Genomic DNA, 22,866 nt, shown 5'->3' with positions numbered 1-22,866 from the left:
CTTCACGAAGGCCTTCCTTCCCTTAGGCAGATAGCCCTCGAATGCTTTGCCATAATCAAAAAACCAAAGCTTATTAGCTAAATTTACATAATTACTATTTTAGTCGGTGGTTTCATAAGCTTTTTCTTTCATTAAGATGACTTGATTCAAAAAATTAAAAAGCAAAATATTTTGAATTTAAAGCTACATTAATATGTTTTAAGTGACAGAAAATCTTATAACTAGAGAAAGGCAGTCATGCCATTCAAGGAGTGAAACATAAGAAAACTAAAACAAAAATAATAATTCAAAACATTAATCTTCACAATCAATAATTCTAAACCAGGATAACCAAACAGTAAAATTTAAATTATTCAAAGTAATATCAAAATCTCATTTTTATTATTAGAATAGCAGTTGCCAAATTTTCAATCACAAGTCATCAGTAACATAAATTACTTTCTTTTAAAATTTTACAGCTATACTATAAATAAATAAAATAACTATACAGTTATGTAACAAGATCAAGTCTTCATAAATTACTATAGTGCAAAAAATATTGGCTGAATTACTCAGTTACATCAAGAACCATGCAGAAAAAAATGAAAATTATCCATTTGCATCATGGAAAATTTTGCATATGGCCCTTCATCTGGAATAGAATTTTAATATTGATTTGTCACTGAAGAGCAACGCTTCAACTCACAGAATCTGTTTTATTTTTATCTCCAGAGGCGTAGCTAGAGGGGGGCAAGGGGGGGCATCTGTCCCCGGGCACACAATTCAAGGGGCGCCAAACTGATGTTATGACATTTTAGAATGAAATGTTTTCCATCCTTGGCAAGCAGTAGGGGTGCGAAATTTTCAGTTGTCCCTGGGCGCTGAAAACCCTAGCTACGACTCTGTTTATCTCAATACAGTCAAAAGTCGTTAATTCGGACACCCATAATTCGGAATGATCTATAATCCGGACATCAAAGCTAAAAAATTTCTGCGCATGCGCCGCGTTGACACATGCGCATAGGTGTTTACGCGTGCGCGTAAGACCACTTACGACTGCGCATCTGCGTGTGCGCAAGCGCAGAATACGTTTTCGCGTGCGCGTTTTATGTATAACGGACGGTATAATCTAAAATTATCTAATTATCTATTTCAGTTAATGTTGATGATTGCATTGTTCCTTAATTTTCGAATTGGATCCGGCTTATTATTTTTTGCAGACTGTAAGAGCAATACTATAAAAGTAAACTTGAACTTTCGATTATGTCAAATAGAATTTCCGATTCTGGAGCTCCCAAAGGATCATACAAAACGAAAGTATGTTTCGATGTCCATCAAACAAAAAGTGGAATTGCTGCAAAAAATGGATAAAGACATGAAGAATGTGACAGAGAGGTTAGTGAAAACGAAAAAATTTCGATTGACAAGTTAGTCAGTATTCTTGGCACAGCAATTAACGGGACTTGAACAGCGGAACTTTGCAACTGTACAAAAAATTATGTCTCTTTATAGAATTAAAGAGAAAGTATTATCACATAAAACGAAGCAACTTAAACAACTTACATTGAAAGAAATGTTTAATAAAGTAAACAAATAAATATTAAGCTTTTTTTGTAAATTTTGATACCCTTTAGATCATAATTGTTCTTTACTTCATAAATTACGGTTTCATATTTTTAATTTTAGAATTTCTGCATGCCATCTTACGCGATTTAAACTGATGATCTATAATCCGGAAAAATCAATAATCCGGAATCGCTGAAGTCCCGACGAGTCCGGATTAACGACTTTTGACTGTATAAAAATAGCGAAATTTGGTTTCACTAGACTTTCAATGAAGGTATTTTTTTTATTCTACTTACTAATTTGAATCTTCGTTTTCCAAGCTGACACACAGTAAATAGAGAAAATATGACTTTCATATGAATAATTTTATCTAGAAAATAAGACTCCTAGCCTGTGCCTAGATTAGCACAGGTCTTCTCAACCAGTTGGGGGGGGGGAGGGATGATATCAACCTTTTATTTAGCTGTTAAATATTTATGAATATAAACTACTTTTATTTAAGTTTTGGTATTTGTCAACATTTACTATGCTTTTTGTATTTTATTTCCAAAACACAAAAAATAATCTAAGTAAATGTATTAAGTTTTGAAAAAGATAGGGAGGAGGGATAATCTTCTAATGACGAAAGGGGTGCATGCGTTAAAATAGATTTGAGTTAAAATACATTTGAGCTAGATTAGCATTTAGCTGAATTATGAATTATGGTTTACCCTGAAGGTGATTTGAGGAACTCTACAATTTATTTCATGCAATAAGGAGAAAATGTTTGATATTCATCTTCACATTGAGTCATTTTCAGTTATTACCATGCTTATTTTCATAATAGATCATTTATTTTTTCCTCCTTATCTGGACTTATTATTTAAAGAAACATCAATGATCCCATTGCTGGCAACAACATTCATCACAAATTAGGCAAAAAAGGGAACGTAGAAAAGTGAATGTTATTCTTCCCATTAATTATGTTTTTTTGCTCACAGCAATCATCATAAAGCTTAGCTGGCATCTGTTATACATTGCTATGTATCTTAAGATTAGTGACGGAAAACATATTGTTCCGCTAAATTTTGTCTTGTTTCAATCGCACACTGATGGAGTTAAGCCTGAATTATATCAGTTTACTTATTCAGTATACTTATGGCTATTTCCTGCACTATCGGGACTTAACATTTTGCCAAGGATGCAGCTCCTCCAAAGATTTGCAGTGAGATTAGTGACATTTTGCAGCTCACTGCAGTCTCTGTGAGTCCAAACTTCCAAGCACTTTCTGAATTCTAAAAATTTTGTTGCGCAGTGAGGTTAAAACAATTCCTGGGTTTAAACAAATAACAAATCAGTTATTCTCATTTCAGACAGAATGTTATCTTTTAGCCAATGAGTATCATTTAAAAAATCCATATTTTTGCACATGGAAAAAATTTCTGCTAAATTTCTTCTCATCAACACACTCAATACTTCACATCAAAGTTAGCTAAAGTTCTATTCATGAGCATGTGAAATGTCAATAAAAAAGATTACCATACCATTTAGCATTCAATTACTAATATTAAAAATTACCATAAAAATAATTTAGACATTACTGCATGAGTTATTTCTGAAGCTGCAGTTGATAGTGATGTGGTGATGAAAGCAAAAAATAATAAACAATTATTCACCAGGCTGGCATCAGTGCTAAAGTGAAATAAAGAATTGAAACTCTCCACGGGTTTATTATGATAAAATTCCAAATGTTCAAGCATAAAGCATATTTTTTTCTTTTTTTAAATTTTGCTGCTGATCCAGAAATCCAAATTTTAGATTAATCTGGATATTGGACATCTGGTTTTTGGACTTTGTACAATTTAATTAAATAAATCACTTTCCTTATTTATAAATTAGCTAAAACTGTTACTAGCTATTTTAGAATTGTGAAACCATTCAAACTGAATGCCGCCAACTAGGCGGGAAAATTGTTAGTTCATTTGTTGGCAGACACCAAGTCGTATCGGTGTCATTGGTTGAGAACTTTGGTTCTAAGTAATGTATCACGTATATTATTGTTGAGTTTTAATAAAACTACTAAAAGACATTATCGCCTCATACAGTCCATATTTCGACACAAACACATACTGAGAAATAGCAAATGCCTAGGCAAAACATCAAATTAATCAGCAGCAAAATATTTCTTTAAAATACTGAATGAACAAAATAAAGAGGATCTATACACTATTTTTAAATCATACATAAACTAGATTGTAAATTTAAGTAAAAATTCAACTGGATATTAAGCAGAAATCAACATTGCTTATAAATTATGAAAATCCTCAATATATCAGATTAAAATTATATCAAACAGTCAACTATATCAGATTAAAAATCTGATTAATTAAAATGCAAGATTCCCCCCCTTGTATCTTCCTAAAAGAAAAAGGTACTATTGTGTTATCAGGACCAAATTCAGATATTGCCCAAAGCTGACGATTTGGGGGAAAATTTGAAGCATAAAAATAATTGCCAAAATATTTACAAATGGTTAAGCTGAAGAAAAATCCAAGGGGAAAAAAAAAAAAAAAAGAACATAACAGATATTCATACAATCAGAAACTTTTAATGTAAATTAAACAACTTCCCAAAGAAATCTGAACAAACAAACCAAAAAGAAAAAAAAACAAAAAAGCGAACTAATGCAGAGTCACAAAACTGCGCATATCATTTAGAATGTCTGAAAACATCAGACAACAACAGACTTTCATCAACTTCGGTAACATTACCAGTGCCACCTATTTTAACTGGGAGTCCAGATGTTAATGCATGACCACTGATTTCACTTATGTAAACTGTTCCAATCAGCAACAGAGCAGTGATTCATATCAAGATGATACTGACCAAATTCAAAAGAAGTAAATTCTAAACATGCACAAATGAAACTGCCATTAGCAAACTGATTCTCGGGACTTCAGACCAATTTTGAGAATGCAACCTTTTCCCCCCTCGGCATGATATGGCCTCACATCTCCATTTTGGCGTTTCCTTCGAATTGGAGTAGAACTTTCTTTTAGAATGAATAATTCCTCGTTTCTGAAAAAATTATATGGAAGATGTTTTGTCATTAGATAAGTTTCAAATTTCCATATCCATGGTAAATACAGAAATAATAAAAACACGTTATCTTTAGAATTTGTATTCTTGCTGCCAATTTTGAAAAGGCATTCTTGTACTTTTTGTAAACATTGGTGACTTCATATGAACCAATCTCTTCGGCCAGTTTAGCAAAACATTTGGCGACAACTCTGGCCTTGATTACCCATACCAATAAAATATAAAGTAAAAATAAAAATTGCTTACTCTGAACTTCTAGGGAATCAAAATCCTGAGGGTGTCGCTGTATTCTCTTTAATAAATTTCTGCGGTAAACTTCTTTTACTTCTCCCTATCAAAATTTAAATACATTTTTATAGAAACAAATCTTGCACTTGTACATACATCACAAGACATTTTAAAAAAAACTTAATCTTGTTAAGGGTTTAAAACTTGAATATCTAATTTATATTTGAATAAAATATACACATATAAAGTATTTCTGTATCACCCCAGCTGCAAAAAAAAATTCATACCATATACTAACTGTATTAGAAAGATGTTATTTACTACTACCTAAAATGAAAGATCAGCCAAGCACAATTTTAGGAAATACTAATATGTGTACTAGAGGAAAACTTAGTCCTCTCTTTATCAAATGCTTCAAATGATATGAAAGTTTCTTTTAAACCTATCAATAAAATCAAGTTCTCATTTGTAATCATTTGTAAAAGGTGAAATACAAGACTTTCATTCATGGGTCATTTATAAATTTCCTTGTGACTGCAGTGCTGTGTAATAGAACCTGTACATCTTTAAAACTGACAGGACAGTTTAATGCCAGACTTAACTGTAAAGTCAGCCACTTCATTGCTTTTTATTCCTATATGTCTGAAAGCCCAGCAGTAAAATATCTGAAAACCACATTTCCTCAAGTTCAAATTTAGCTTTATCACATCAACAACTGGATTCTGCGTGTCAGAAGTGTCTTTAAGGTACTAGAGGAGTCTGTAATAAATTATAAACTTTCCACTACATAGTTTAGAAATGAAGTGAAGAGTATAATATACAGCAGGTAATTCAAAGGTCAGGACTGAGCAAACATTATGCAAATGAATGCCCTCCATGTGAATGCAAATTACGTAAGATGCTCCAACATGATTAGTTCCTTTGAACTCATCCACGAATATAAGAATATATATATATATATTATATTTATAACTATGCTCAAGAAATATATGTCTGTATATGAACACATTAGTATTTCTCTTGTAAAGATGGTAAAATGCATCAAGAATCTGGATTTGTGCTCATTTCCAAGGTGGGATTTCAAAATGTTTTACTGCTTGGCTATAAACATCAGTCATGCTATGTTCTTCAATGAACAGATGAACTCTTAAAAAGAAAGAAGGTACACCAGATGTTCATGTCTCAGACAGACACTCACACATCATCAAGCAAAAGCAGCTTACATGGATGGCCAGACTGGAATAAAATATTGAAATAATAATAGAGAGATGGTTACTCATGCCTCGACTGAAATGACGATCCACAGCAATAAAGATACAGATTCCACACTGCAGATGCCCTAAATGCTCTAGAAAAGACCTGGAGGGCCTGATGATGAACAGGATTGAGTTTAGTAAGACAAAAGGTCGTGCATAACCATAAACCACAAACAATTTTAAGTAACCAAATGCTCTATAAATGCAAAGCAACAATTCACACAAGAGGCATTAGCTAGCACTTTTAAAAGGTTAAGCATCTTCTTGAAGTACAGTACACATTAAAGAAAGGTCAGTTTTTGATCTAACATAACATTTCAAAATTTTCACCAAGGACGCAACAGGAATCAAAGATCCCTGAAAGTGAAGCTCAGGATGAAGATTTTATGTTTTCTGCAAGAATGAACATGTACAGTTTTTTTTTTTTTTTTTAAATACAAATCCATGTTTATTTAACCATTTCTGGATCCTGCTAAGTGCGATCTGGAACTGTCTCTCTCCACATATCTCATATGTGCACCATGACAATTTATTTGAAGGTCATCAACATAAAATGAACCTAAAATGGTTGCAGGAAGTTCTTTTAGAAGAAAATTTATTTTATTCTGCAAGAATGAACATATACAGTTTTTTTTTTTTTTTTTTTTTGTGTGTGTGTGTGTGTGTGTTTTGAAATACAAATCCATGTTTATTTAACCATTTCTGGATCTTTTTTTTTTTTTTTTAAATACAAATCCATGCTTATTTAACCATTTCTGGATCCTGCTAAGTGCGATCTGGAACTGTCTCTCTCCACATATCTCATATGTGCACCATGAAAATTTATTTGAAGGTCATCAACATAAAATGAACCTAAAATGGTTGCAGGAAGTTCTTTTAGAAGAAAATTTATTTTTAAACTGAATAAGGTAATACTCAGAACACAGCTTTGAAGCACACCCTCTTCTTGTTCAAAGCATTTAACAAAACAGAGCCAATCCTGACTTGAAAGTACTTGCCCTAAAAAATTCCACATGAAAATAGGCAGGTTACCATACAAGCCACTGGCATGAAGATCACACAGAATGCCACATCTGCATGCCTTATCGTAAACCTTGTCTATATAAAAAACTGCAGAGACTAGATGGCTTCTTTTGGCAAAGGCTTTATGCATGGATATTTCCAAAAGAAGTATATTATTGATGATTACTCTACCTTTGCAGAAACCACTAATGTGGTGAGATTGCATTGTTTTTTATTTTTTACTGTTGTTGTTCTTCCTCCTCAAATAAATAATAGATTAGGCGGCAGTTTACCATTTTTTTAATAGTTTGCAGAGACAGCTGGAAAGTGCAACAGACAGATAATTTGCAAGATTCTTCAGATCTTTCCCTGGCTTAGCTAGCAGAATGGCAATAGCTTTCTTTCACACACTGCGAAAGACATGCTCCTCCCACACCCGACTGCATAGTGCGAGAAGGATAACTGAATTGGGAAGCACACAGGATGCTGTAAATCGATCAAATGTTTGATGTTAACAATATTTTGATGCAAGCCATGGCAATTCCATGAAATGAGACTGGCCATTATGATTAATGTTTGCTTTTCTGGTGCTATTTTTTCCCATGGAATATCAGAACATCTATTCTCTCTTCCATGCTCCCAAAGAGCTCACACTCAAAGTGCTCATCCCCCTTCCTATTTGTTTTTATCTTTTACCATTTTTTCTACGAGCTCTCCGAGAAATGAGAAGCATTCCCCGACTATCCTATCAAGTATAAAACAGGATGTTTTTGACATGGAATGTACTTCTTTTCAATTGAGAGATAAAAACAAATAGGGAAATGATTGCTATTGTAAAGATCATTTCCAACATTAAATGTACAAAAAGGCAAAAGAGATGAACAGATTTCAAGATCATGAGTATGAAATGTCCTTGTAGGGTTGTGATAGTACGCGTCTTGTCCATTACTGAGGAGACAAAGGGCGAGTCTTCAATTGTCCACTCAATTTGTTCACCTCGGGAAATTGTATCCTTAATTCCCCAAAGAAGACTATGGCCGTTTAAGTCTCCTTAAATGATAAACAGCTGAGGTAGCTGTTTTATCAGATCATTTAAATATCACTGATTGATATTGTGATTTGAAGACAAATACAGGAAACAAACTGAAACAAAATTCAGTATTTTTATTTGGACAGCAACAGCTTGGAGCCTTGTGTTTAAAGAAACCATATTGGAAGGGTATTCAATGGTCAGTGGGTCACCTCCATTGCCATGCTCACCTAGCATTTTATTTTCCTAGTAAAAGATTACCTCTGACACTTACACTGTTGTTCTGGCTTGAGCATGGTATCTTGAATCAACAACCATGCAGAAAGCTGTAAATCAATCAAATCTTTGATGTTATAAAGATTTTGGTGGAAGCCATGAAATGAGGGTGGCCATTTCCGGTGCTGTCCCCCCCCCCGGGTTTGTTTTCCATGGAAGTACGTTCCTTGGAATATCTATTCCTTCTTCCAAATTCACATCAATGTTTAGATTTTCGGAATCCATGCTTCTGAAAGAGCGCACTCTGATTTCTGGAAGGTTTTTGAAGTTTTACTTCTTTCTAGAATATTATCAGTTTGATTATTGTCTGCTTCTTTATTATGCAGTACCTTGATAACTGAGACCAGTATAGGTTCACTAGATTGTTGCCGCGAAATGCACGAGCTCCGTAGTAAGCCAAAGTCATCAACGGAATTACTCATCCTAGGATTCTAAGTGTTATATTATCGGAAAGTACATAATCTGTGGATTAATTCGGTGCAAAAATCGAGTGGATATCTTCAGCAGTTCCGGAGATATTACATTTTTAATTATTGTGTTTCTCGCGATGGATACCACGCAATTTCCATTGTTTTACTGAGTGAAGTGCCGATTGTTACCTGTTTTATATAAATCGATTGTGTAAAATCTATAAGTAATCCATCCACAATCATCATACGGTTGAATAGTGGATACATTTCGCTCTCCTCTTGTACAATTTTTGTGAGTGTGTGCCAAGCGTGTGTGATTTTATATAGTTTTTAATGAAGATCACTTTTTAGCCATTTACTCAATCGTTACAAAGGATTACTCCGGAACCCCTGGTGCTATCAGTGTTACAAGACTGATTTATTCTAGCACAGCATTATTATTATTCTTTTCGTTGTATATCCTTTATGATTTCCAGTTTTCTGCTCCTCGGTTAACATAACTTTAATCTTCTACATTATTTTTGTATTATAATTCTCATTTACTGTGTTTTACATGTTAATATAATCTTAATTTCCTGCAATGTATAATCAATAATTCGCCAGCTTACTGTACACGGCTAATATAATTCTAATTTATTGTATTATATTATATAATTTTTTTTTTTTTTTTTTACTTCTCTAATTTCTGATCCCTCTAATGCGTTAACAACTCCATACCAGTTTCACATCAATTACCTTACCCTTCCCTCCTCCTTACCTTACCCTTCCCTCCTCCTCTATCTCAACTCCCCCTAACACTTTCAATAATTCGCCAGCTCACTGCATACGGCTAATATAATTCTAATTTATTGCATTATCTAATCTCAATTTCTCTAATTTCTGATCCCTCGAATGCGCTAACAACTCTACGCCAATCTCCCTTACCCTTTCCTCCTCCTCTATCTCAACTCCCACTAACATATTTAACTACTTAGTTAATTAAGCTCATTATATTTTCATTCCTCCTGCCACCTCATCTGTAGCTTTCCAACTACTTAGTAGTTATCCCCATTCAGCAGCTACTTAAGCTATAATTTATTTATATTCAGTAAGCTTTATACTTTTTACCTTTTTACCAGTCTAGAGTATTGCCAGCATTATCAAATTGTTTAGTATTTTTTCTTGTTGTTGTTGCTGTTGTTGTTGCTGATGTTTAGCTAAATTTACCTGTTTACAGTGTTACTTTGATTTTAATAGTCATAGTAATCCATTTTTTTTAATTACATTTTTGTTCTGCATTCACAATTATGCCTCTAGCATGGTAAATATGTTATCCAGTTAGCATCGCTTATCTGCGACTTACTGGGGTTGTAATTTTCCTTGTGTTAGATACCAAGAGGTTTTTTTTTTTTTTTTTTTAATGTAATACTCTATCTACAGTCCCTCTAGAATTTTACTCCAGTACTTGTGTTACTTATCAGAAATTTATTACAGACCTCGGCATTTCATATAGTGATCATAGTGTTACATAGCTCCAACCACACAAGTGTATCATGCCAGAAGCCGACACATCAGTGCACCATAGCAACTTAGACATAGCTATCCTCATCGAATCAGAGCAATATAACTACTCCGATAAAGTGAACTCACTTATTGAAGAAGCAAAAACAATTGGTACAACTATCAGGAACAAACGATTCCTGTTACCTGCTGATCTCAGAGATCAATTAACAACAACTCTGGAAGCTCTCCGAAATTTGGCCCTCAGAGGACTGTCCTCCGTACCTTCATCAACTGATGCAGGAGTTAGCCACTTCACCACCCATTGCCACACCTATTCCGCCTACTTACAACATCACGCGCACATCGCTCAAGCGACCTCACAATCCTATAAGCACACTCTACTTGTTTATTCGAAAGAGGACACCAGAACAACCAGAAAGGAGCTCAAAGAAAAGCTGAGCGCACAGTTCCCACTTCCCTCATTGGGCATCAAAATCGCGACAGTCCGTAACATCCAGGAGGAAGGACTAGCAGTCGAGTGTGCCACTAAAGAAGATCTCGAAAAGCTCACCCAGGCACAGGGTCGAGAAATCGTTAAAACGAGATTGCCAATCATTAGACTCCCACGGGTAGCAATCCACATCGTCCCTCCTAATTTCACTCAGGAGGAAATAGAGCAAGCTATTGGCTCAGAATTTAAGATCTCCAAAAGCAACGCCAAAGTCCTCTATAGGTTAAAAGATAGGGACAATGGCGTCAAGTGGATCATTGAATGCCAACCCGCAGCTTTCCACACCATCATGCAATCATCAAGATTGTATCTTGGCTGGCGGGCATACTACATCGCTGAACATTTCAATACCCGTCGCTGCTACCGCTGCCAGGAGTTTGGGCATACACAAGACAGATGCAAAAACAAAGCATATTGCTCATACTGCTCAGGCAATCACAAGATCACAGATTGCAAATCCCAAAAGGCCACTTGCATCAACTGTGCGGATTACAACTACCGCACAAAAAGCAAATCACCCTGCAACCACCCAGCCTACGATGTCACCTGCCCAACTTATGGATGGTACATCAGCAGAATTAAATGCAATACCACCTATGGATGATTTACAGAATTTCAGCAACAATATCCTCACAACAGCAATCACAGACACTCCCAAGACAAATGGACCAATACGCTGTGCTCAGATAAATTTACAAAGAGCTCAAGCAGCTGCCTCCCAACTGGTCCAGCATGTCATCACCCCCAACCTGGACCTCCTTCTCATACAAGAACCATACTGTAAAGATCGTCGTGTAGCCAGCCTTCCAACAGCCTGGAAAATTTTTCAATCACAAGCAGGTACGAATGATCAAGCCCCCAGAGCAGTTATCGCCTGTTGCAATCCTTCTTGGTCCTCTCTCGTTATCACACTCAAAAGAGACTACATCGCCATTTTACTCGTTTACAACAACATACAAATCATAGCTGCCTCTGTTTACTCTTCCCCCACGGAAGACATCAGCAACCCCATCGTCAACATACAGGAAACCAGGGAAAAGTATCCTTTCACACCACTCCTCCTAGGTGGTGATTTCAATGCGCATAACTCCATATGGGGTTACGCAGACACCACAATGAAAGGAAAAGAATTCAAAGACTTCCTAGCAATCCAAGACCTGCAGCTATTGAACGCACCAAATGCGCCACCATCCTACGATAGTACCTACAGACAGGGCTGGCCGGATCTCACCATATTTACAAGCAACATAGCATCCTTCATCCAAAACTGGACCATCTTAGACGAGGAAAGTGCTTCAGACCATAAGTACATCCATTTTCAAGTAGACTGCGACACCTCCATTACTATCCTACGACGCTTTAAGTTACCAAGCAATAAGATTCGTCCCATTACCCACACCTTCACTCGCTTACTCAGCGAAAAAGAAAAGAACATTTACAACTTCAGCAGCCCGGATGGCATGGAGCACTACACGAATCATCTGATAGAAAGCTTACATGAAGCATGCAGAAATCACCTTCCTATCCGTGGGGCCAAGAAAATACAGGGTGTCAGCTGGTGGACTAAAGAGCTGAGGCAGGCACAACCCACCATGGATTTTACCACCAACATCGTGCAGAGCACAGCTTCTACCATTCTGGACACCATCTTCTCAAACGATGACCCAGAAGAGGACACGATAGAACAACGAAAGGTTCGCAATAACACCACCATTCCTGCGACACCACCCGATGTACCCTTTAGCGATAAAGAAATCAAACAGCTGTTCCGTCACCTTCCTCGGAAAAAAGCACCAGGACCTGACGGCTTAGATTATTCAATCATCCATACAGCTTATAAAGCACGCCCCTCCTTCTTTAAGACCTACTTCAATCAACTTCTTCACCAACAAATCTTTCCAGCAGCCTTCAAAAGAGGACATGTCGTTCTCTTTCTTAAAAAGAATAAGAACCCACAAGACCCAAGTTCTTACCGGCCCATCTGCCTCCTCTCTGCTTTAGGCAAGATTTATGAAAAACTCCTCGTTAACAGGCTCAAGCACCACCTGCACAGAATTAACCATCTCAGCCCCCGGCAGTATGGATTCCGCACAGGATTTTCCACGACACATGCCCTTTACAATATACAGGAAACAATACTACGCAATAAAAACAGCGATATGCACACAGCCTTCATTTCTATAGACCTAAAGAGTGCATTCGACACCCTCTGGCGGCCAGCAATTAAGCAGGCCCTCAGAGGAGCACACTGCCCCTCCAACCTATTCAACATCTTCAACAGCTAAATCCATGACTGCCATATTCAGTTTGTAAATAACGACGGTACGACATCCAAGGTACAAGAAAAAAGTTGTCCGCAGGGGTCCTGTGCGGGATCGACACTCTAGAACCTCACCTTCAATTCAGTCCTTGAAACCAACTGGCCACAGCATACAAACATCATTGCTTATGCAGACGACGTAGCCCTGCTCGTAAAAGGATGCACTAGGAAAGAACTGGAACGCAACAGCACAGAGACCTGCACCTTATTTACCACCGCATGCAACAAATTAAAGCTCACGATCTCCATAGGAAAATCGTCAGCAATAATAATTCCCAGACGAGGCACCAATCCAACTCGTCGTCCATGCATAAAACTCCTAGGCCGAAACATCAAAATTGTGCGGAATCTCAAGTATTTAGGGGTAGTATGGGACCAAGGTCTCACCTGGATTCCGCATATCATGGAAACCAGAAACAAGACGTCAATTATCGCCCGCATAGCAAGACAATTTCAAGGTCGCAACTGGGGCCAAAACCCCCATATCCAAAAAGTGCTATACCTCACAGTTGTAGAAAAAATAGCTTTATACGCTGCAGTGATCTGGGTGCAGCCAATGGGTACTCGCAAGATCAGGCAACTTACAACGCTACAACGCCCCTTCGCCCTGCAATTAAGCAAAGCCTACCGCACAACCGCCACCAGTGCAGCAACAGTTCTAGCTGGCATATTACCACTCCATATAAAAGCAGAGATGGAGGCAACTTTTACTAAATTGATCCACCTACGCAAAGATGCAACTTTCGCAAATACCAGCTACAGTCCAGTTCAGTTCGAACGTCCCTCCACTTCTACCCATACTCATCCAGCTCTCAGAGGAAGTGGAACCCACATCAAAATTGACAAGCAACAGACTCACACCTCGACACACGCACCATGGAATGGGAACCAGATCTACACAGACGGTTCAAAGCAGGAGAATGGTGTAGGCAGTGCTTTTGTGCACTATGAGAATGGCAAAACTGTACACGACTGGCAAGGACAACTTCACGCTCACAATAGCATCTTCCAGGCGGAAGTACTGGGAATTACGGCAGCAGTGCAACATCTCATAGATTGCCAGATCCCACGAGCAAATATCTATACCGATAGCCTTTCAACTTTACTTGCACTTGAGAACCATCATCATGTCTCACCTCTCATACTCAGTCTCCAACATCTCCTTATGCAACACCCTCATTACCATCTCAATCTAGTCTGGATTAAAGCCCATGCGAATAATGAGGGCAACGAGGCTGCTGACACGTTGGCCAAAGATGCAATTTCCAACCCGACAGCCCAACCCATCACTGTACCTGCATCCTGCTCTTATCTAAAGGGCCTCCTACAAGAGCAAGGAATGCACCAATGGCAATGTGAGTGGACTGAATGCGAGACAGGCAGACGGACTTTCACCTACCTCCCGAAAGTTTCCACCAATCGACTCTTTGCCGCAGCACCTCTCACCTACTTCATCACAGGTCACGGCCTATTTCCCAGCTATTACAATCGCCACGGCATCTCAAATACAGATATCTGTGTCTGTGGATCAGAAGGGTCACCAGACCATTACGTATTTGAATGTCCTTTGACGGCTGCACACCATCTTCCGCTACCTACAAATAATAGGAACGCCTATCACCGGTTCCTTATAACGCATAAAGGAGCGGTTAATTCAATCTCCAGCATCATAAATACCATTGCGGCATTGGGCACAGACCTTTGCCTACCGTGCTAAAATGACGCTCTGGTGTACTGACGATAAGCTCTAAGACTAGTCCAGTGAATTTTACAATATCTGGGCTTCACCACAACTGTGTGTTTAAGTTCCCCTGCCCACAATCTAAAGTGGCAATACTAACAATTCGCAAATATGTGGCATCTCCTTAGTGAGATGTGTTATGGCTCCATAATGATACGTGTGTAATCCCTTCAACAGCATGTGAACAAGCATCTTCTTATGCAGTGTTAGTGAACGCTTGTGTGCCTCACGGTGCACACATTGCTGGGGCACTGCCCAATAATTAGTGCTACAACATCCTCGTGCCTTTTATCAGCGTTTTTATCTATGTTCTTAGCGACGCTACAATAATCAACGCCTTAGCAATCTAACCGCACTCTTCTGCACGCATGAGTATTCATGAACTCATCATTCTTCATTCAAGATGTACCTGTATTTATATACAACAGAACTGCCTTACACTAACATTGTGCTCCAGCTTTCATGTGACTTCATGTACTCCATTTATCTTTTTGTGCCTTAAGTGACTATGTGTATGTACCTGTTTTTTGTGCTCTCTGTTTATGCATTTTACGCATTGTGCTTTGTGTATTGTTGCCTATGCATTTTTATGTCTTTTTTATGTGTACATCTTATTATCCAAGTAGTTTTAGTTTAACTACCTACTATCTGTAACACCACAGCTTGCCTCTTCAATCTGTAATACAATCCTACTAATGCCCTTGTAAGGCCATGTACTTCCCTTTGACAACCTCAATAATCTCCTGGTGCAGCCTCGTGTGGTTCCAGGAAGCTCTTGCCGTAGTTAGAGGAGGGCTTGGAACACATGCCTGTTTACCTCTGTTAGACATCAGGCGTTCCAGTCCTCCATAACCTACCTACCTACCTTGATAATTGAAGATATTGGTTTGGCTGCTATGTTCCCTTGTAAATTTTTAACAGGCTAACTGTTTGTACAAATACTGTTGTTTGTATACCTATTGATCTCGTTGATTTTACTGTGTGAATGTAAGACAAATTTCTCTGTGGCTACTATACTGCTACTAACTGTTTGGCTTCAAAATATGAAATATTCTTTGTAACTTTTAGCATTTGTACTACTTTTTCTGACTTCCATTTTGAACACACTTGAGAGAATGCCATATCCTATCTTTTGCAATTTGCATATAGAGGCTCAGCATTGCAATTATCACTGTCATGGCATTCCATAAGGCAATGAGCAAATGCGAGTTAGCCATGAAGGACATTTTAGAATGTCCAAAGCACTGACACTGAAAGTATCACATAGGGTTTCATATGTAAGGTCTTACAGGACAGTGCAAGTACCTGGCCTTAATATTTTTTGGCAGATCAGGCGAATTGAAGGTCAGGATAACAAGTTTTTATCTATTAACTGACCTTCCTTATGCATCTTTAATCTGCCTAGCAGCACAGATTTTCTTGATAATTCAGAGAACATTTCTTCTTTTAATACAAAAAGGAGGTCAATTTCTTAAATAACTCCATGACTACAGTTTAACGTTTTGTGTTCTGAGGCACTTAAGTCAATTGGCCCAAGTTTGTTTAGTCCAAGGAGAGTTGCATCAAAGATCTTCAGAATACAGCTGCTCAATATTATTTGGTTTGCCAATATTTGATCGTAGATATTTTTTTATTAGAAAAGGAGAATCTTTTTTTTTTTCCAATTACCTATCAAATTACTAATTACAAGAAATTGTGGTGGCCTTCTTTCTTCATTGTCATTTACGTTAGTTTTAACTTTATGAGAGCATATTGTCATTAGCAATTTGTTGATTTGAGTTAGCTATATTTAATTGAAAATTTAATTAGGACCTGGCAGCCCCACTCATTGTAGAGTTCAACAAGGAGACACAGAATCCTGCACCAGAGTTAACCAGGTCTATACACAATCTCAAGGCCTACAGTCAACTTTCCCGAACGCAGGAACTCCCAAAAGTTTATTCTCAAGCCACTGACCCTAAGGATAAGTGAGTACCCTGATTGACACTAGCAGGGATTTCTGTTTAGTGCCTCCTGTTTCACTTGAAGCAGAGGCCAAAGCTGTGTGTTGGGGACAGTACCTCACTCCTCGAATAACAGCTTTCCAGCTACCCCTCAAAAACAACTTTCTAGCCATATGGGTCATAACACAGAGCAAATAATTGACAGTTTTCTCTCCATGAGAAACTAGAAACAAAGGGATGTGACACTTTCAGCCTCAACTTCCAAAAAAGGAAAACCACAAGAATGGAAGAAATGGAAAAGCAACAGATGAGGATAGTTTGAAAGGAAAGGTGGAAATATCACTAAGGCTCCAGGATCGTGACCTCTTGAAAAGTTAGGGTGCCTGGGGATTGCCACACTTGTACTCATAAGGAGTGAGCCTTTGGGGGCCGATTAAGATTTAAAAATAATTCTCATATCCAACATCTGAAAAGAAGCTCATGTAAAAGACTGATATCACTGACCAAGTTGTTAATCTGCATCCTTAACTGTTTTCACTGACATTAAATTTCTATACCATATTTCAACATTTCATATTAAGTATAAAGAAAGAGATATGTATTCTAGAAGATAAATGTATCAGAATTAAAACCCAGAAGCAGGAGTTTTCTCAAAAACCAATACAAGCATTTAATGTATTCTCTAAATAACAACTCTGCATACTGATAACTTTGATATAGATTTGATTGATATTTAAATTACCATAATTTTTTAGTTTTAACTAGTTGATATAAAATTAATGTATACGTTGAAATTGGATTCAAATCAGAGTTGGATTTCTTCATTCTATCACAATTTACTTTTACACAGTGGTCATTTTAAATAAAAAACCAAACATAATACATTAAAATATACTATGACAAGTTCATTCATCTGTCTTTCAATAATGCACATATAATTTGACATATTAAATTTAAAAAATTGTTATTTACCTTTGAAGCAGTAGAAAGACTGAAGATTTTCTTGATTTGGTCATCAGCACTAAAAAATATGAAGATAAATTTAAAATTCATATTAAAGTAATAATTTTTAATGAATAAATTTATGTATATTTTGCGATTAAAAATTCTATCTGTGATCTCATATCCTTCCATCCAATAAGGCAAGAAATAGAACAGAACAATGATATTATATGAACAATGCTATATAGTCAAAAGTCGTTAATCTGGACGCTCAATCCGGACCTCTAAGCTACAAACTTTCTGCGCATGCGTCAATGCATAATGCGTTGACGCATGCCTCATATGCGTGTACGCATACACATAATATGTTTACACATGCGCATTTAATGTATAACGAACGGTATAAGCTAGGCTAAAATTATCTATTTCAGTTAATGTTGCAGATTGCGTTGTTCCTTAATCTTCAGATTGGATCCGGCTTATTATTTTTTTTCAGACTGTTAGAGCAATTTTATAAAAGTAAGCTTGAACTTTCGACTATGTCAAATAGAATTTCCAATGCTGGATACTGCCAAGGATCTACAAAGCGAAAGCATGTTTCGATGTCCATCAAACAAAAAGTAGAATTGCTGCAAAAAATGGATAAAGGCATATCCTTTGTTTCTCTAATCATTCCGAAATCTGTTTATCAATTTCACGCTGTTCTGCGGGGAAGGGGAACATCACGGCACGCAATGAACTGGAAGTTGATCTGTCAGCACTATACTTATCTTCAGGGCAGATTTTTTATTTTATTCGGCTTATAGTTCATTATTAAATGTAGTATTTCATCTCGATGTACTCTGTCTTTGATATGATTTAAATCAAATTCATTATAAATATCACGAATACACATCAAATAGTTTTCTGGTTGCAATTTTTTAATTTTGACTATGTGTAATGTATGCTTTACGCATGCACGCATTGAAAGAAATGTTTAATAAAGTAAACAAATAAATATTAAGCTTTTTTTTTTTTGTAAATTCTGATACCCTTTAGATCATAATTGTTCTTTATTTCATAAATTACAGTTTCATATTTTTAATTTTATAATTTCTGCATGCCATCTTACCAGATTTAAACTGATGATCCATAATCCAGAATCGCTGAAGTCCCGAAGAGTCCAGATTAAAGACTTTTGACTGTATATGAAATATCGCAAGTATTATAAAGAGTGATTCCACATGTCTAATCCAATATCAGGATGACTTTGAATTTCATGAATAAAATGAGATAAAGGTTACATAAAATGAAAGGAAAGCCACTTAAGTTTTATTAACAAATTATTTATGTTATTTCTTTTAGTTCTTTTCCTTTTTGCTGCAATGCAAGATTTTGCTCAATTGTAACAAACACATTTAAAGCATATCCATAAAGAACAAGTCACATGATGCAAGATCAGTGAGTTGGGAGGCCTGAATGAAAATTAATTCTTCACATCTATTGTAACTGATCTGATGCAATAGTGTCATTTTGATGAGAAAATATGGACAACATTTTGATTATATTCTAAAACTTAGAAATTGCCTCTTCATTTTATCTATATCAAATAAATACATGATTAATAGGAACAGAGTTATGCTCATCTGAAATTTAAGTCATTCAGGAACCATTTTATACAATTACCTTAAAAATTTAACCTTAGCCTGAAAAGTAATGGTAAGGTTTTGAATAACTATCAACAGCAGTATATACCTGGACACGATCCTGCATGTGATTTCATATGGCGTGATTCTACTGAAAGACAATGCTTGTCTGCATATAACAGATATTGCACAGGATGAAACAGCATGAAACGAGTAAAAGGTTCTGCATTCTTGCCAGCCTCGATCTGAACATCATATGACTTAAAATTAATTCAGACAATAAAAATCTGTTTAGAGACAATGATTTCATTCTGATCATGTTAAAATATCATTCAAAAAACGAAAATATTTTTTTTTCACACATGTAGTCAGCTATCTTCCCAAGCAATGGAATGGCAATCTGAATGGTTATGATGACTTTTACTAAACTTCTTGTTTTGTAATAGATTCTTGATTCGATTTGGCTACATTTGCTGAAATTCCTTTCCATTTGTGTACATAGAGGTACTCAAACAAATTTCATTTGATTGCATTTCATATTATATTATTTTACACAATGTATATTATTTTGGTAAAAATATATTTACGGGTACCCTGTTAATAGCAATGGGTGATAATTGGCAATTTTTGGCGGTACATGGACACCAAGTCTGTGCAATTCTTTGACTTGCTATTTTGGCTTTGTGTAGCAGTGATATTTGCACCAAAAATCGCAAAACTCACTGCTACAAAAATTCAAAATAACAAGTCATAGAATTGCAAAAACTTGGTATCCATGTACACATTGACCTATTTTCACTTCAGAATTGGAGAATCGAAAAAAAAAAAAATAAATAAAAATAAAAATTTGGTGAATTGCACGAACTAAGCATTGCGCACTCCCTTGACTCTGTCTATGTACACATCGATCTATATTCACTTAAAAAGTCAAAGGAGCAGCCAATATATATATATATATATATATATATATATAATCTCAATAAACTACATCTTGAATCAAACAATGAAATAATATAAAAAAGGAAATTCATCTTAGCACCACACAAAGGAAATATCCACTTACTTACAAAATTTCCATGTCTTCAGTCAAACCAAATTCCTTAACAGCATCCAAAAACTTCCTAAAATTATCTGTATACTGGCATCGCCACATAAATTCACAAAAATAAGAGACAAAAATATCCTACATAGTGGCGGTATCCTCCGACATTCAACTATACACACTTCCTTCCTACAAACAGGACACTTACAATGGCTTCTAAGTAAGCCTTCATTTACACAGCACTCAATTAATACTTTTTGCCCTTTTGTTCCAAATCATACAGTAACTTCAAATTAATCTTATCACATTCAGCCATTTTATCATGTAAACCACAAAATAACAACATACTTCTTATCCAAAATCCGACACACAAACAAGCCTTTCGAAATCTTTTCCCATCATTCAAAGTCACTGCAATCAATTACGTAATAATAGGGTTTCCATAGCATTAAACTACTCAGGTTACCATAAATGAAACGACTTAGCGATAATCCAAGGGGCACCTAACCATTACTTTTATTTTAAAAAACAAATCAAAATATTTGTGCTATCTACTGATTTTATATGCTTGCAGCCATTTTATCATGTAAAACACAAAATAACAACATACTTCTTATCCAAAATCCAACACACAAACAAGCCTTTTGAAATCTTTTTCCAATCATTCAAATTCACTGCAATCAGTTACGTAGTAACTACGTTACGTAGTAACATAGGGTTTCCATAGCATTAAACTACTCAGGTTACCATAAATGAAACAATAACTTGGCAATAAATTAAACGACTTAGTGATAATCCAAGGGGCACCCTTAAATCTACTACCATTATTTTTATTTAAAAAAACAAATCAAAATATTTGTGCTACCTACTGATTTTATATGCTTGCAAAAGTTAAACAGTACTTAAACTTTAATTGGGCAAATAATAAATCACGAAATATTATTTCAGTCCATAACTGACATGGCAATAATTTTCCGAAATCAAAATGGCATAGCAAGAAACATAAAAAAAGAGCATCAGCACATGGAAAACTATGCGACTGAATGTAGAGAAAAAAGAGATAATCTGCTTAAAAAATTTTAAGCCACCAATTAAAACAAGAAAAACATTGGCTGTAAAAAAATAAATAAATAAATAAATAAACAAATAAATAAATAAATTGTCTGTGTGTGTGCATGCACGTACGTACATTACAAATGATACTTTGATGTTTAAATTAATTTTTAGTTTATCGTATTACTTCTCATTAAAACGGGCTATTTCTTTTTTGTAGTTTAAATGACATTAGTGTTTTTTTTTAACTTTCCTGGTATTTAAAAAACATGTTTCGGGTTTAAAAACAACGTTTCGGATTTTTTAACCAAGAATAATGAGGTGCGCTGCTGCTGAAATGAAAAGATACTACTGTTGACAATATTTCCACTTCAAAAAAGGAATGTACCATTCAATTCATAGAATTCAGAGTCTTTACAATTCTTATTCAGCTTACATATCAAATATATGTGCAAGTAAATATTCTAGTTTAAAAACAACATGTTTCGGGTTATTTTTTAACTTCCATACTCTGTGCACAAAAACATAAATATGCCCCAAATGGAATCTTTTTAAAAATGTATATCATGACTTAATTAGTCTAAACTATGATACTCACTTTTCCATACACGTTAGCAATTTGTTTTTTTCAGCTTACTTTTTTCCCTTCAGAGAGAAAAGAACCAATATAAATAATTATTACTTGCCAGATAAATACACATTGTAATTTTTAAAACAGTGATCCCAATTTGCTCCATTTGAGTTAAAAATGTAATGCAATTTAACATGACATTATGAAAAAGTATTTCTATATTTATATTTCTGATTAACCACTACAGTACAAACACATTAATTTGAACCATTTGTACGTACACTTACTTAAACATGATTAGTAAAATAATGAAAAATATTACAGTATGTTATAATGAACAATATCTTTTTTCTCAACCTGTATCTATATATTATGAAACATTAGACTACTTGAAACACTTTTCTTGATTTAGATCAGCAAATATTTTTATGGCATTTTCTACATTTATTTTCTTCACAATATAATTTTCTATAGACAAAACTGACAAAGAATTCAATCTGTCTTGAGACATGATTGACCATAAGTATGTTTTCATAACCTTTACTAAAGCTTCTCTTGCCAGTGGCCACATTAATAGGTATTGCAAGCATTATTCTTAATGCAACAAACATATATACAGTCAAAAGTCGTTAATCCGGACTCGTCGGGACTTCGGCGATTCCGGATTATTGATTTTTCCGGATTATAGATCATCAGTTTAAATCTGGTAAGATGGCATGCAGAAATTATAAAATTAAAAATATGAAACCGTAATTTATGAAATAAAGAACAGTTATGATCTAAAGGGTATCAAAATTTACACACAAAAAAA

The 22,866-nt window shown here is 35.7% G+C and overlaps 1 protein-coding gene across 1 annotated transcript in view; it reads right to left on the bottom strand.

The window, feature by feature from the left end:
• Window positions 1–22,866, bottom strand: part of bonsai (28S ribosomal protein S15, mitochondrial) — a 36,966-nt gene that overhangs the window by 1,797 nt on the left and 12,303 nt on the right. Inside the window, exons 3-4 of the mRNA XM_035374873.2 lie at window positions 17,795–17,843; window positions 4,870–4,954 (exon numbers count right to left, since the gene is read on the bottom strand). Coding sequence (XP_035230764.1) covers window positions 4,870–4,954; window positions 17,795–17,843 — 134 coding nt within the window. The remainder of the gene's footprint in view (window positions 1–4,869; window positions 4,955–17,794; window positions 17,844–22,866) is intronic.

Source organism: Stegodyphus dumicola, chromosome 7 (genome assembly GCF_044657685.1).
Source record: "Stegodyphus dumicola isolate Sdum_Otavi_A_Nest chromosome 7, ASM4465768v1".
Classification (NCBI taxonomy): Eukaryota; Metazoa; Arthropoda; class Arachnida; order Araneae; family Eresidae; genus Stegodyphus; species Stegodyphus dumicola.
The sequence above is the reverse complement of the archived record's forward strand: the minus strand, read 5'-3'. Positions and strand labels throughout refer to the sequence as shown.